Source organism: Rattus norvegicus, chromosome 9 (genome assembly GCF_021556685.1).
Source record: "Rattus norvegicus strain SHRSP/BbbUtx chromosome 9, alternate assembly SHRSP_T2T, whole genome shotgun sequence".
NCBI lineage: Eukaryota > Metazoa > Chordata > Mammalia > Rodentia > Muridae > Rattus > Rattus norvegicus.
In genome coordinates this window covers 37951312-37968034 of record NC_141542.1, presented here as the reverse complement: position 1 = coordinate 37968034, position 16723 = coordinate 37951312, and the positions used below count along the sequence as shown (strand labels likewise).

Sequence of the window (16723 nt, the reverse complement as noted above, 5' to 3'; positions counted from 1 at the left end):
GTATTAATAGGTGTGCCATTTTCTTTGAAGTATTTTCTATGGCGACCTTGTCCTATGGGAGTGTTTTATAAACACTCTTTGGTTAATGTCACTTACCCTATGCTGTTATGGTAAAACCTTTGGATCTGTAATCTGAAATATGTCTAAAGATGTACTAAGTACTATGAACATTACAATTGGTCAAATTGGGCCCTATTTGCAATTTCTGTTAAGTAGATAAATCTTCAAATAAACAAATGAGTAATTAAAGTGTGGGATGACAGATATGTTAATTTTCTTCATTACAATAACTATTTTACTGTCTACCTGGGCACTGTGATCCTGTAACTTTTTAAATATACACAATAAAATAAATGTGCAAAAACAGGATTGAAGGTTCTGAGAAATCCTTTGACTGACACAATAAGAAAAATGACCATTTATCTTCAATTAATAACATTTTAAAGTCTGTTTTGGAGCCATAGGTTTCTTCTTCTTCTTCTTCTTCTTCTTCTTCTTCTTCTTCTTCTTCTTCTTCTTCTTCTTCTTCTTCTTCTTCTTCTTCTTCTTCTTCTTCTTCTTCTTCTTCTTCATCACCGTCATCATCATCAAATGGAAAGAGAATGATGGGCTAGCTGTGGAATATGATTTTAGCTTCTGTCTTTCATTTTTGCCTGGTTTTATGGAATTACTTTTTTTTTTTTTTGAGAATCGGCCTTCTCAATTACATTTAATTGATGGTATACAATTATTGTAAGGTAGTATCCTCAGACAGATACTAGCTTGTGTCACTTTGTTAGGAGAGTAGAATTAAGTGTATTTGTGTTTATGTTTGTATTCTTATCCACTGGATTACCTATTTGTTCACATGCATAGAATACTTTTACTATTCAGGGAGAAAGGTCTGGGTACCAGCATACCACATCTTTGTTCGGTTGGGCAGTTTCTCATGCTTGCTGCTCTGCCTCCCATTTAATCGACACCACTTTTCATGTTTAGAAACATCCCGGTTTGGATTTAGATTATGGTCTCCCTAGACTGCTGAGTATCTGCAGGATGACTGTGTCTTGGTTGCTATTGGGAATAATTTGGACTTCGTTTAAAGCAGCCAGCCGTTTTTACAGGTGTGAAAATGGCGTCATGGTTATATCAGACTTGTGCTGAAACGATACATGCTCGCGTGTCTAGGTGTAGCACAATGTGGGCAAATATAGCCCACATGATTCAGCAGAAAAGAGGTAGATAATAAGAATAATATGGCAAAGTGTAAATTGTTGACTCTGGATCTTTGCTAAGCAGAGGATTCTCTATGCTTTCAGCTTTTTCATTGAAAATGGTTATAATAAAAATGTGAGTTAAACTACCTAGCGTCTGCCGGTGGGCCTCCTTCATTCTTCCCCCATTGTCCCAAGGGGTTATTTCTCATTTTCGTTGGGGATTTGTCTACCCCAGTTTAGACCTTTCATCTTTCTCGGTCTCTAAATTCTGTTTCAGGGCCCCTCTTTTTTCAATATGCTTGCTCCTGCTGGGAGAAATCCCATTTTCTCTCGTGCTTTCAATTACCGTCCATGCTGACATCGCCCACGTATTTGCATTTTCTACCGCCTAATTCTCTGCTTTCAGTTTTAATCATTATTTTTGTTTTCCTCTCCGCCCCCACCAACCTTTCTCACTTGATTCGTATTGTCCTGTGCTGCATCTTTTCAAAGATATTTTTCTCATTTCTCATGTACTCATTATGTTTTGACAGTCTAGCTATTGGGATTAAATTTTTAACATGCCTGCTGGTTGTGATGATGTTGTAATTATATTAACGGTGTTAAGCCATACCTCAGCAATTCCAGACTTCAAGTTTGAAACATTTTTCTTTTTATTCCTTTCCTAACGCTCAAAGTCTTCATGCATGCACGTCATGTTTTGATCTACTCCACTCCTTCATATTTACATTCCAATCCCCCCTTTATCTACCACACTATTCTCTCCTAACTTCACGTAATCTTTTTTTTTTAATTCATTGAGTCCACTTAGTGATACCTATATGTACCAAGACATAGGACCATCTACTGGCACATGGCTAGCTTCTCAGGGACCACACCCTTGAAGAAAACCATCTCCCCACCTCCCAGCAGCCTCCCAGGGCCAGAAGGTTTCAACTTGGGATTTCAACTCTGTTTGCCTTCTGTCTTTATTTATCCTCTGCCATTTTCAGTTTCTATTGGCCCTACCATTGAAAGTAAATGTTATATGGAAATATTTACAGAGAAAGGCATACAGTGTGTCTTGTAAGCACATTTTTAATTAAAATGGAATTGCATCACTTTGCCCCTTTCCTTTTATTTTTTCAACTCCTCCCATACCCTGTTCAAATCTGAAATTGATAGTCCTTGTTACTCTGGACAAAGGACAAAAGGCAAGTACTTTCTGCTAGGAGAGAGAAAATTAGCTTCTCCTAGGGAGAATCCCCCTTATTTTTATACAATGCAATATAAACAGTGGTCATCCCTGAAACCAAAATACAGACAAAACAAACAACAAAAAAGGACCTAACAGGATATATTTATATATTTGTGCACAATACACACATATACGTGTGTATAGTTATGCATGTGTGTGACAGCAATGATCACAATATTTTTTAATATAAAGCAAATCAAGTGTATATCACCAGATAAGAAACAATACCCATTTCTCTTACACTGACTTCTATCTATTCCCAGATTTAAACCCAGATCTCCTCAGCTAAAGGGTAGCCATGATTCAGAGTCCTGGTGATATGAATTGATTTTTTCTCCTTCTCATTATTTGATATCACCCAGTCACAGAGCACATAACTCTATTGTTGCAGAGCTTCTTTGGTGCAGTAATATGTCCATGATCTTCGTCTGTGTCTTCTTGTGCTGTAGTAATTTATTCTAGTCATTGTGTGTTATTCCATTTTATGACTGTACCAAATATTTTCTCATGATCCAATTCTGCTTATTGAGTTTGCAACAAGAATTGTCGGTATTGGACAGTTTCTAAGTATTTTCTCCCTTACTTTTCTCATTAAAAAAAATCTGTATAGTCTCTTGGAACTTTAAAACTTATACTCGTAGCTCATGTAATTCAACTCACTCATTCTGTAGGGGGTGCGGGGAAATTCAGGTTTAAAGCACATTTCCCTGGAGCCATTAAGCAGAGATGGGAGGGCTCTGCAGGAGTTGTTCTTCCTGATTCAGAGCTCCAGGAATTACCAGTGTGTCTGCTTCCCTGTGCTCTGCAGCGGTCTTGAATCTGGTAACAGATTATTTACTTCAACTGCCCATTAAAACGCTTTCTCCAGCAGACCTTTTCCTTTATAAATCTATTGTTTAAGTTAAGGTACAAAGCACAGTTTCATCATAGCGTCTCTGTGGAGGTTTCAATCCACTTCCTGTTTACTCATCCATCTCCCCCTTTTGTCTTCCTCGTCCTCAATCCTCTTTAGCTACCAAGACCCACTTTTCTTTCTGCTTTCATCTCCCTTGTGTCCCCATCATCCTGTCTTTTCATTCTCTCACTTCTTTAAGGTTCCTTCTTCCCAGATCCTGAACGCAACTCTACAGCTTGCTCAATTACCGCCTTGCTGTTTCTGTATTGCGCATGCTCAGGATCCTTGGCTACTTCCCCTAGGGGCAGGCAATGTGATATATCCAGGAACCAGTGGACAGCCACTTTGCTTGCTTCCGCTCCTTCCGTGGTTCTACCACGCCTTTGTGTATTTGTGGTGTTTTCAATGCTTTCTTTATTAGGAGTAGAATCTTATGAATGATGAATATTTTCATTTTCTTTCTTTCTTTTTTTTATCCTGTCTACACACACCGAGTGCTTCTTTCTCTTGGTTGTCTTTGTTGCTGTTTCTCTTATTGCGGATTTTTGCAAAAACTTTAATGGTTTTCCATTGTGTCATCATTTTCATTGACTGAACAATTCAGAGCCAACAGCTTAGTCAAATGGGCTTTGCTGAAGAGGTTTTTGTGGGAAAAATCTTAGAAAGAGCTATGTTTCATTTTAGACAGTTTAAAAAGATTCTTTTCCTGTATTATCTTTAGAGAAGCCAACCTTTTTGATGTGCTCTTCTGCATTTCAACACATGTGTAAATTTTGAGTCACCACAACTACCATACTCAATAAACAGAAGAGTTGTCTCAACCACTGCTCCCCCAGGCTTCATCTCGCTAACCACATCCTTTGCTCACTGCTAACTCTGAACCGTCACTAACCTACTCTCTGTCAGGATGCCTCCTTGCTCAGTAATTACATAAGTGGGATCATATGGTATGCATCCTTTTGGGATTAGGTTCTTTCATTGCCAAATGTATTTAGGGATTCATGCAACTTGTTACATTTATTAGTGTTTTATTCCTTATTATTAATGAGTGATGTGCCACTGCACAGATGTATCACAGTTCTTTTGTTCATTCCTTTGTTGAAAACCATTTGGGTTGTTATCTAGATCTGGTGATAATAAACAGTTTGGCATAACCATTAACATAATATTTTGTATGAACGTCACTCCTCATTTCTACAATTACCCAGCAATTAAATGGCTGTGTCATACGAGACATGACGAGAAGCTGCCCAAGTGGTTCCCATCATAGCTATTCCATTGCATATTCCATGTTCAGCATGTGAACTTTAGTAGAAGGACCTCATCTCCTAGGTCCTTGATACTGTCATTTTTTTAAATCTAAAATTCTAAAATATCTATATCTATCTTTATCTCTGTCTCTGTCTATCTATCTATCTATCTATCTATCTATCTATCTATCTATCTATCTACATGTGTATTTGCATTTCCCTACTTTATATGATGCTAAACATATTTAAATGTGACATCTTGTCATGGACACATTTCACTTAGAGATATATCTTAACTTTTCCCCTTGATTATAAGTTGTTTTTATTTTTAGTTTTGAGATTTACAGTTCCTTCCTGATTTTAAATATAAGTTCTTTTTCATAAATATGAATAGAAAGGTTCTCCTGTCTTAATAATTTCAGTATGTAGTTTGCAATTTTCTTGCTTTAATTATTTTTACTTGTACTTTACTGACTACATTTCAAAGTAGACTTACTTTGTTATTTTTGCCTTTCTTTCTGTTTTCAAAAATTCAAAGGGAAGTCTATGTATGTCAGTTGGCATCAAAACTCCCAAAAGATGGGGACTGACGATTTCTAACACAACTTTCGTTAATTTTGATCTCAACTGTGTGGCCATCAGAACCTGTTCTGGCTGTTCCCAAGGACAGGGTAAGTTTGAACAGATGGGACTAATGGTAAACAAGACCAGAGCTCAGGTGAGTATGACTAATAGTGACAGAGGCCATATGCGTCAATATTTCCTTCAGTTGGAAGATTCTATCAATAGAAACTCTTCAAGTTTCACCAAGGAATTTAGGAGGATGGGGCATGTCTTCTGGAGTTCAATAACCATTAAATTTTATTATTATCTTTCTATGGATCATCTGGACTCTGAGCTTCATAAAGTGGAAGCATCTCTCTTGAGTAATGTCTAGTTTTAAACTTGTACACAGAAGAAAGGCTGCTACGTAATGGGAACTCCGTCCATACGATGATTAAATGAAATTATACAGCTAATGGACACATGGACATAAACTGACTTGTGCACACCTCTGCTAAAAGATTCAGGGCCAGAGTATTTAATGCTTTCAACTGCTTAGGTTGTGGTGTGTCTGGAAAGAAAACAAGGGCAGTTCTTGATGACTTGTTAACTGCAATACAAGGTAGTGAGAAATAACCCCTTGGAGAACTCATGGGCCAAGGTGAAAAGAGGCACAAAACTATTTAGCTGATCTGATCGTTGTAAACAGCCAAACCAAGTAATCCAAGTAAATATGCTCTTGTGGTTTGAATCACCAATTTAGATAATTGTTTGTTTTTTTAATTAAATGAATAATCAGCAAGTCCCCACTTTACTATTTTACCCCTATGTAGGCAGAACCAAAGGTTGGGGAATTTGAGTTTAAGATTCTGAAACAGTCATGTGAATATTAAAACACCCTATAGCAAATACTTCAGTTCACAGTTTTCCAGTTCTATGATGATTTCATATCATCATCAGATACTGGGGAAAAAACACTCTTCATTGGATAATGTTGGGTAAATAAACTTTTCATTTTTTTAAAAATTGTATATTATAGTTTCTACATAAGGAACTATAGAGATTACAAACAAGAAGAAAAACTACTATATTTCAAAACAAATATCTGAGAATATAATTTTAGAAGAGTGATGAGGGCAGTCTTGGTGACGTGACCACAGTCAGTGAAGGACCAGGGACAGCTTTGGAGAGGCTATGGGTGGGAGTATTTTAGAGCAGTAACTCTCCTACAGAGCTTCAAAGGGTAAAGGAGAACTACAACAGAAAAGGACAACTTCTAGGTATTACAAATAGCATCGGCAAAATCTTAGAGATTTCATACGTCAGGTTTTGCTTGAGAAATGAAACATATGTCTAGCATAAGGAATTTATAGAGGCAAGGATACCGTGGTATTGGCAAGTTTTATACATTTTAAAATATACCTTACACATTTTTCACACATGGCTTGTTTCACTGCATATAACCCACTGCTAAGCAGAGTGAAAAATGCTATATCTCTGTGGGTCTCATTCTTATTTTTTTGTCTTTGTTTTCTGAATTTTACAATGTACTTAACAATGGGGTTGCAATGTATGTATCAGATGCTGGGTACTTTCTCCTTCAGTGATAGGGAGTGTGTGGATCCAAACATTTTCCTAGATACAACTATCTAGGCTGGCAGTGGTGGTGACATTCGAGAATGCACCAGGAAGTGTGGCCTGGAGCTAACTGATATTTATAAAGTGTGCTCTGAATACTACTTAATCAAATGCTTAATAGAATGTTGGTTTCGAAAGTGAGTGATCGAAGTATAAGCCTTACAGTCTGAGGTTTTACTGAGGAGGTCAGTCTTTCAGCAGAGGAATGGAAGCTGAAAGATTAAGAGGCTCGATTGTAACACATTCTGTGTTTAGGGCACTAATACTTGCTATTTCTGTTCAGTAGAAGAGTGTCCCTCCCACAGGGTATGCTTGGTATCTTGGACGAGTGTTCTGTTATTTAGAAAACATTGTATTCATTGTAGAAAAATTAACAGCATTCCTTGGTCATACTCTCCAGCTGTCCGTAGCGCCAGAAAGATGACAGTTGTGACAACCCATAATGACTCAAAACAATGTCAAATGTCTCTGGTAGAATAAAGTAACCAAAATAGCTCCTGGTACAAAATCACTGCCCTACAGAATAAACTGAACTGGGTCTGATACTCTTGGCCCTCAATTTCTCTACCACACATCTCCTGACGTAGGAGAATACTAATGTTCCTTTTCTTTGAGTGGATTGCTGAATGAACTATAAACTTAGATAATGTTCCAGAGAAAGCACTGTACAGCGTCTTGTGATTTATAGTTACCTTTTGGAATAACAGACTCATGTCATGTGTAACTGTCTATCTTCTAATTTGTAGGTGGATTTCCTGTCAAGACCAGGCAATTGAAGTTTGTCAACTCTTCAAATTTAGTAGCATTTCCTTTTCCTCATGCAGCAGTTTTGCAAGACTTAGATGGGTCCCTGTCTGGGAAAAATGGATCTCATGTTCTTGCTTCTATGGAAACCCTCTCAGACACATGTTTGACCAATGCAAGCTTCAGCCAGATTGTCTCTGGCAGCGTCTGTGGGGAAGCTGTTCTCTTCCATCGTATGTCTATTGGTTTGTAAGTAGAATCAACTATATTTCTTAGCTTATCCATGGACATGTGCAAGCCATTCAGTCAGACCCAAGCTTATAGAAGGAAATTGTTTTCTGATAAGTTGCAGTATCTATTTCTTTAAACGGGAAGTGGGACTCAGGTGGACCACTGGGAAGGCAGAAACTTACTGTGATTTTAGGTGGCTCAATGGACAGCTGTCCATATCTTCGGCTCAGATGTCATAGCCCGTGACTCCTTATTGACATTTTGAGTGAACAGCTTCTTCTTTAAGAGACCCATGACCAACAAACTATTTAAAATTTATTCAAATGCAAAGTATTATTTAAAAAAATCCAATAATGCCATCCTCATTTATATACATGTGATTTCCCCAAGCTCTTTTGAAGCGCTCGGTGTGCTTCGGGGGGAGCAATTGCTGATGGCTTCTCTTACGTGCCAGGTTGCCTGACTCTAGCTCATTTTCCTTGTTAATTTCATGAACTATTGGATTCGTAAAATACCTTTCCTATTAATATTGGAGAAAGCACTCCTTGACTGTGCAACTCAAGCTACCATTAAGTCAGCAGCTGGGCTGTTTATAATGCATAATAGGATTGCTTTTGCCCTCTTTAATTTCTAGGTAATGATTGCTGAGTGTCTGGAGTTCTCTCCTTTACCTATTTCAAATGCATTGTATATATTTAGCCACACTTATTTTCTCCCTTTAAGTGTCCTGACTCCATGAATATTAAGCCAAGTAATTCCGTCAGACCACATTGGCAACTTGTCTGAGCCACTAAACTCTAGAGGGGGGAAGACTCATAGAGGCCAGGTTCACATTAAATGCTGCATACTAAGTGCACGGAGAGCTGCATCTTCTCAACTTAAAAATTGAGTTATCTTTGAATCGTCCAAATATCTTCTCCCCCTGCTTTCCAAAGTCCTCCTTATTTTCTCTACTGTTAAAGGGCCCGAAACCCACTGGGTAATGTAAGAGTGACAGAGGGAGAGATTTTCATTTCTAATTTTGCTTGTGCAGAAAGGTAACTTTTGTCTTCATTCTCAGGAAGGTAGCCCGACTTTAATTATCACCGCTGCGTTTTTGACAAAAACCTGCTTTAAGGCAGGTTTGCGGAATCTACGAAAGTTAGTGCTTTCTTTCTAATATGATTTCCCCCCCTGCATGATGACAATAAGAGATTTGCACAGTTAAGGGGAACAGCATGTGCCTTTATGATATTCATCTACAGGCATTGTCAAACTCCTTTTAAATGGTTTGCTTTAAGGCTTGCTTAGGTGGTCTCTTGTGTGCGTGCCGGTGCATGCGTTTGCACGTGTCGGGGGTGCATATGTGTGTGGGGGAGTGGGGGGTGGGGGCACACTGTGGCAGTGAAAACTCTGTTAAACTTCAGCCTTGCCCCATTGTCTATTCTTGGAGATCTCCTAGGCTGTGCAGCCCTTTGCTGCAGAAACAGGCCATGATCTTCCTAGTCTGGTTCTTCTGAAGTAGATAATAGTCCTAATGTTATTCTCTAAGTAGACCCCAAAGACTCCTAGTAGGGTGATATAGTTACACTGCTATATCTTAATGCACTTCCACATTTTTAAATATTAAGCCCCATGTCCTAGAAACCTCTTTAGTACCACAAAACCCAAGATATCTTGCCCTTCTCTTTCAAAATTTCAAGTCAACCCTTGGGTCTATGCTCAAATGTTCAGTTGTCAGAAAAGTCACGTGAGTCCACAGGAAGCCTCCTCTGTGCTCCTGGAGGTAGGTTAGCCTTTGCGTCCTAACTAGAAGAGGGCTGTTCTGAGCTCAACTATGAGCTGTGAGGCCCAGCAGTTCAGGGTAGTGTATGGTCTAGCTCACAGCAATAGCAGCAGGGAACTTGAAATGCAGACTTTCAGCCTGGACCTCAGACGTCGCATCCTGAATGAGAGAGCCCAGGTGATACAAAGGAACCTTTGGGCAGCCCTGCTCTCAGGTCCTTCTAATTATACACTCAGTGTTTCTATCCCTCCCTCTTTGTGCTCAGTGGCTTGATCTTTGTCCCAGAGCATTATAACCTCATTAGGAACATGTCAGGGCTAATGAGCAATTTGAATTCAGCTTAGATACAAACTTTGTTGTGTTTCATGGAGAAAGGATTAATTTGTTGTTCTATTTACCCTGGGGCAAGCGCTGCTGTCTCTACTTTCAACTGTTACCCCCTTCTCTCAGCAAGCGGTCCCCAGAGGGCAGGGAGTGAGGCTCTGTATATCCTCACAAACAAAGCCCCCCTCTCTCCTTCTCCCATTTGCTAAAATCCAATACTTGGCTGTGTGATTTCTTTTCTGTTAGGCCCTGTCTCTAACTCCCTTTCGCTCTACATAAGTTCTTTGTTTGACATTAGTGACCTTAGGATCCCGTCTCTCTGCTGCTGTCTTATTTGTGCCTGACTGGAGCCCGAATCTGTGGCAGACTGTTTCCTAGACTTTGTAACTCCACAGTAGCAGTTTGCTTGACAGAAGCAAGAGAAGTTGTTTGTCACAATACCCAATATCTAGGTAAAGAACGAATGGCTGCACCCTGCAAGGCAGAGTTAAGTTTATTGTTTGTTAAGTGACCACATTCTTCATCCTCTTGGCCGTATTGTGGAAGGTGTTTAAGCCCGAGCTCCTGCTTCTAACGGTGTTCTTACAGAAACCCCGGGATGATGATCTTAAGTCGGGACCTTCTCTTAAACTGCCAGCAACATTTCTTTCCCATGGTCCTATAGTAATAAAAGGGCTTGCAGAGTTGTGGGAGTTTTCTTTTTAAGAATCTCAATCATATTTTAATTTTTTCACTGTGTGTGGAGGGGCACAATATGCAAGCCAGGGTACCTGTTTGGAGGTCAGAGGAGAATGTCCCACGGTGTAAGTTCCTAGAATTGGATTTAGACAGTTTTAGGGGGCTTGGTGGGAGGCACCTTTGCCTACGCGGCATCTTGGCTCTTAAACCCTACATTTCTTCCTGTGTCTAGATTTATAGAACTAATTTCTCTGTTTCTATAAACAATTACAACGAATACATATAATGGTATCAACAGTATGTGTTTGTGTGTGAATGTATGCATCTAGATCTTTTTAATATTTTTTATTAATTCTTTGAGAATTTCATGCAAAGTATTCTGTCATCTTTATCCCCCTCTCCTTTTACATTCCCATCTTCCCTCTCCCAATATTTCTATCCCCCGTCTCCATCGAGTTCATTTTGTTTTGGCTTTCTACTCCTGGAGATGGGGTCTGTCTTAGAGAGTGATTGTCATATCAGGTGTCATTCTTTGAATAAACCTGCTTTTTTCTGGCCCAATATTAATTAACTGCTAATAGCTTCTCAGCTAGAAGTGGGATTAATGCCCATCACCCCTATTTCATGATGCCATTTCATCTGGCTTGAACTTACACAAATCGTATGCACTCTGTTCCTGTGAGTTCATATGCATCTGCCTTGTTGTGTCTGGAAAACACTGTTTCCTTGGGGCCATTCACCACCCCATTTTCTTTGTTGTTTAAGTGCTGGGGTCTCTGGATGATCTGTGAACCTTTCTTTTCCTTCAAACACACATATGTATCTCAAGCTGCCCACATTGCTTTCATATTCAGGGATGATTCCCAAGTTTTTCTTGTAGTTAAATTGTTCTACTGTACTGTAGTTCAATCTGTGTCAGTTGATTCATAACTTGCTAGGCAAACATGGCTTCTGAACACGTGGAATGGGGCTAGTATAAACTGAGATGTGCTGTAAGTGTCAATTATATGCCATATTTCTACAGATGTTTTGAAAACTAATATGACATGGCTTAGCAATTAGCTATTCCTGGTGAAGTTGAAGTGCTGTGGGATATATTGAGTTACTCCATGGTTAAAATTAATTCCAGTGATCTTTTCCATTTTTTAAAATGTGGCTCCTGCAAAATTTTAAATGAGAGAGAGCTCTGTCGCTGGTGTTTGTGGGTTGCTTATATTTTTACTAAGCAACTTTCAGTTGTGTCTTTCACATCCATTTCAAACTCAGCATGACTGTGGATTAATGGCTTTGCTCTTTAGATCTCTTCCTCGCTGGGTGTTTAGAACCTCACCAAGACAAATGCTGGTCTTAACCAGACACACACATTTTCTTTTATGAAAATCTTTTTTAAAAAAATTATTAAAAAATTTTTTTAAAAGTCCAGTCATTATCCTCCTTCTGGTCTGCCCTCTGACAGTTCCTCATCTCATTCCTGATCTCCTGTCTGTAGAAGGATGTCACCCCTCACTCTACCATACCTCCCCACTCCATGGGGCCTCAGTCTCTCAAGGGTTAGGTGCATCTTCTCTCACTGAGGCCAGACCAGGCAGTCCTCTGCTGTATATGTCGGAGGTCTCCTATCAGCTGCTGTATGCTGCCTGCTTGGTGACTCGGTGTCTGAGAGGTCTCGGGAGTCCAGGTTAGTGGAGTCTGCTGGTTTTCTTATAGGGTGTCCCTCCTCCTCCGCTTCTTTCATGTTACCTTATTTATTTATTTATTCTATTCATTGATTACCAGGTTCCCTCCCTCTCCCTTTCCTTTCTTCATATCTTCCCCCATCCCTCCATCTACCCCTCCATCCTCTCCCTTCATTTCTCTCTTTCTCTCTTTTCCTTTCCTCTCTCTGTTTCTCTCTCTCTCCCTTCCTACCTCCTTTGTTCACGCCCTCATTTCCTGCCTTTTTTTTGCATTTATTTAACCCCCCATGCCCACCCTCAACTCTGATACCCTCCCGCTCTGGTGCTGGTCCCCTTCTTCACTCCAGATAGCTAGGGCGTCTTTGTTAGTTTTCTATTGCTTTCTTAGACACCGGAGCCAAAACAAAGTTATAAAAGAAGGGGTTTATTTGTGGCCTATGATTTCAGAGGGCTACAGTGTCTGACCATCATGGCAGGAAGAATGGCAGCAGAAAAGCAGGCGTAGCACTGAAATGGCAGCTTAGAGCTTACACCTTGATCCACAAGCCTGAGGCTGGAGAATCTACCCAGGAATCTACCAGGGCTTTTGAAACTCCAAAGCCCATCCTCACTTCTCCAAGAGGGCCACACCTCCTAATCCTACTAATACCATTCCACTGAGGACCAGGTATTACAAGATATGTTCCTATGGGGGCATTCTCATTCAAACCACCATATATCCCTTTGGTTTTCGTGTCACAAGAATATAATTACCTTCTCTTTTTTTCTCTCACCTCCTCCGTATTCTAATTTCTATCTTTGATTTCATCCTTTTCTAGTTTCATAAAGGACAGATGCACTCACCTTCCCACACATGCATATATGCACACACACACACACACACACACACACACACACACACACAGAGAGAGAGAGAGAGAGAGAGAGAGAGAGAGAGAAAGAGAGAGAGAGAGAGAGAGAGAGAGAGAGAGAGAGAGAGAGAGAGAGAGAGAAATCTAAATTTAGGTCCTGATGTGAAATAAATCTGTAGGTCATGTCCTAAACAGTCTTATTTCACCTAAATGATCCCTAGTTTCATTCACTTCCTGAAAATATTATGATTTTATTTTTTCTCAGTGCTGAGTAAAATCCCATTGTATGTACTACATTTTATTTACTCATTCATCTTCAGATACGATCTAGGTTGATTCAGTTTCTCAGCTAATGTGGCTACTGTATTCATAATCATGGGTATTCATGTATCTCTGGAATGAAGGTTTATAATCCATTAGGTCTACTCAGGAGTGATATAGCTAGATCATATACATGGTAGTTGTATTTTTCTTTTTGTAAGGAACTTCCATAACTGCTATACCAATTTAACATTCCCACTAGCATTGAATAAAGTTTCCTTTCGAACTCACTTGTACTTATTCTTGTTTGTTGTTTGGATGAGGGCCACTTGGATGGTTATAAGATGAAATCTCAGAGTGCTTTTAACTTGTGTTAGCCTAGTGACTGAGGATGTGGAATGCTTTTTCAAATTTTCATTGGCCATTGGCATTTCTTTTCTGAGAATAGTCTCTTTGGTTATTTGGTCTACTTTTCTATTAAGCTTTTGTTTTTGTTTCTCTTTCTGGCATTAAAAATTCGACCCCAATGGAGGAGTTAGAGAAAGGACTGAAGGAGCTGAAGGAGCTTGCAAACCCATAGGAAGAACAACAATATCAACAAAGCAAATCCCCCCTCCCCAGAGCTCCCAGGCACTAAACCACCAACCTAAGAATACACATGGAGGGACCCATGGCTCCAGCTGCTTATGTAGCAAAGGATGGCATTGTTTGATATCAATAGGAACAGTAGCCCTTGGTCCTGTGAAGGCTCATTTTCCAAGTGTAGGGGAATGCTAGGGTGTTGAGATAGGAGTGGGTGGGTGGGTAGGAATGAGAGTATCTTCATAGAAGCAGGGGGAGGGAGGATGGGAGAGGGGGAAAGGGAATGAAATTTGAAATGTAAATACATAAAATATCCAATAAAAATTCTTTGTATATTCTAATTATTAATGCCTGTGTGAGGAAACCCAGTAGGTGGAAAAGGATCCCAAAGTGCAGACAGGAAGAGTCAGAGATGGTCCCCACTCCCACTGTTAGAAGCCTCACAAGAGCATTAAGCTATACAGCCACACTGAATATACAGAGAACCGACCCATACAGAGTTTGTGCTTTTCTCTTCAGTCTCTGTCAGGTCCTATGTGTCCTGCTTAGTTAATTCCGTTTGATGTGTTCTTGTGGTGTCCTTGACCTCTCTGGCTCCTACAATCCTTCCATTCAGTCTTCTGTGGAGTTTCCCTGGTTCCACCTAGTATTTGGCTATGGCTCTAAGCATCTGCTCCCATCAGTGACTGGGACTGAGATGACACTTTTCTGATAGTGATTAGACTAGGCACTGATCTATGAGTATATCAGAATAGCATAGAGAATCATTTAGTTGACTTTTTTTATTGCCAGTTGTGTTGGGTTCTATCCTGGGTCTCTGGGGTGTCCTACCTGTATTTCTTGGTCATCCAGGCAGTGTTGATCATGGACTTCCTCTCCTGGCATGGGTCTCAGGTTGAACCAGTTACTGATTGGCTAATCTCATGAGTTATGGGCCATCACTACTCCAGGGAACTTTACCTGTGGGGCAGATTGTAGGTAGAAGATCTTGTTGTTGGGTTGATATTCCAGTTCTACTGCCAGGAACCTTGCCTGGTTATAGAAGATGGCCAGTTCAGGCTCTGTGTCCCCCATTACTAGGAGATTTCATTAGGGTCATTCTCGGATTCCAGGGAGTTTCCACTGAACATGTTTCTACATTGCCCCCAAATGCCTCTTCCCAATTCCAGTACTCTCTCCCTTCAGCCCTCCCACCCCAATGTCTGATCCCACCCATTTAATACTCAATTACATTCTTATGGAACTAGGAAAAGATACTAAAATTCATATAGAAAGGCACATAACAAACACAGGAGGCAGAGAGACAAACAGAGAGACATACATAGAGACACACACAGAGACAAAGACAAACACACACACACATATATATGCACCCCCCCCACACACACACAGAGAGAGAGAGAGAGAGAGAGAGAGAGGAGAGAGGAGAGAGAGACAGAGAGACAGAGACAGAGAGACAGAGACAGAAAGACAGAGACAGAGAGACAGAGATAGAGAGAGACAGAGAGACAGAACGAAAGACAGAGAGAGATGGAGAGACAGAGAGAGATGGAGAGACAGAGAGAGAGAGAGAGAGAGAGAGAGAGAGAGAGAGAGAGAGAGTGAGAGAGAGTGAGAGAGAGAAGAAACTCACTCAGAAAGCCAAAGCAATTGTAAGGGGAAAATGGGAAAATCATCAGTACATGATCTCAAATTACACAAGCAACACAAACTATCTTGTATTAGCTTTGAACATATTTAGGATAATGGAACACATACCCAATTTTCAAAACATATATTGGTATAAACACTTATTCCTCCCCTCTCCTCCCCTCCCCTGCCCTCCCCTGCCCTCCCCTCTCCTCCCCTCTCCTCCACTCCTCACTTCATTTTATTCCACTCACCTCCTCACCCGGCACCCCCCACCCCCCAGTTTTGTGTTGTGCTTGTTGAGTTTCATTCTGTAGCCTCCTCTGTCCTGTAACTCGTTTGCATACCCCAGGTTGCCTTCAAGCTGTTGCCCTACCTTCTAAATACTTGGATTTCCATTCTGATCTGTTTGCAGAGGTTAGTTTCTAAAAGTCATTCATCCTGAGTCTTTCCCTTGGCTACCTTACCCTCCAGTCCAGCTTTAGTTATTTTTTACCGGTGTGATCGCACACGTATCTTAGCTTGCCACTTTCCGATGCTCTAACCTGTGTAGAGCTAGCCTTTCCCTTCTCATGAAGCTTAAAATGTGCTTCCTGAGGCAAACTCACTCCAGCCCTTTATGGTCTTCTACCTACATAAAGTCCTTGCATCATCCTATTCCCCCAGCCCTCTATCCCATAGTTACTTCTTTGCCTGTTTCTGTTCATAAGGTTCAGTTTCCATGAGCTCAGCATGGAGGTGATTTTCTTTGATGAGCTTCCCTGAGCATCTTGTGCACTTTGTTATCCCTGCTGCGTGCTGGCTCTTTAGACTTGCTCTGATCAATACTCATAACTTCTGCACAGTTTTATAAGCTGCTTAACTTTGCAGATGTTAAGGAGAGTAACAGGGTGGTTTTGTTTGTTGTTTTGTCTTATGGTGCTAATATAACATCGAGCACACATTGACGGGAATTGGTTTTATATAAATTAAAAAAAAACTTGTCACCTCCAAATGTTCTTCTCACACTATTATTTTCCATGCTTTATGTCCATGATGACTCAGTGACATTTACTTTTTCTTGAGACGATCTAGAGATTAAAAAAGTTATCCTCTATCCTTATTTCCAAAGTTTCTAAAATCATATATAGCACTTAGTATCCTTTCAGAATTTCTTGTAGTATTTTGCTATCCTGGGGCTAGGAGTTAATTAGAGCATATATCTTAACATCTATTTTTTTTAG

The 16723-nt window shown here is 40.1% G+C and overlaps 1 protein-coding gene across 1 annotated transcript in view; it reads left to right on the top strand.

Moving 5' to 3' along the window:
- The window catches only part of Pkhd1 (PKHD1 ciliary IPT domain containing fibrocystin/polyductin), a 490001-nt gene that overhangs the window by 234717 nt on the left and 238561 nt on the right, over window positions 1–16723 (top strand). The window contains exons 47-48 of the mRNA XM_087568149.1: window positions 5117–5249; window positions 7506–7752. Coding sequence (XP_087424275.1) covers window positions 5117–5249; window positions 7506–7752 — 380 coding nt within the window. The remainder of the gene's footprint in view (window positions 1–5116; window positions 5250–7505; window positions 7753–16723) is intronic.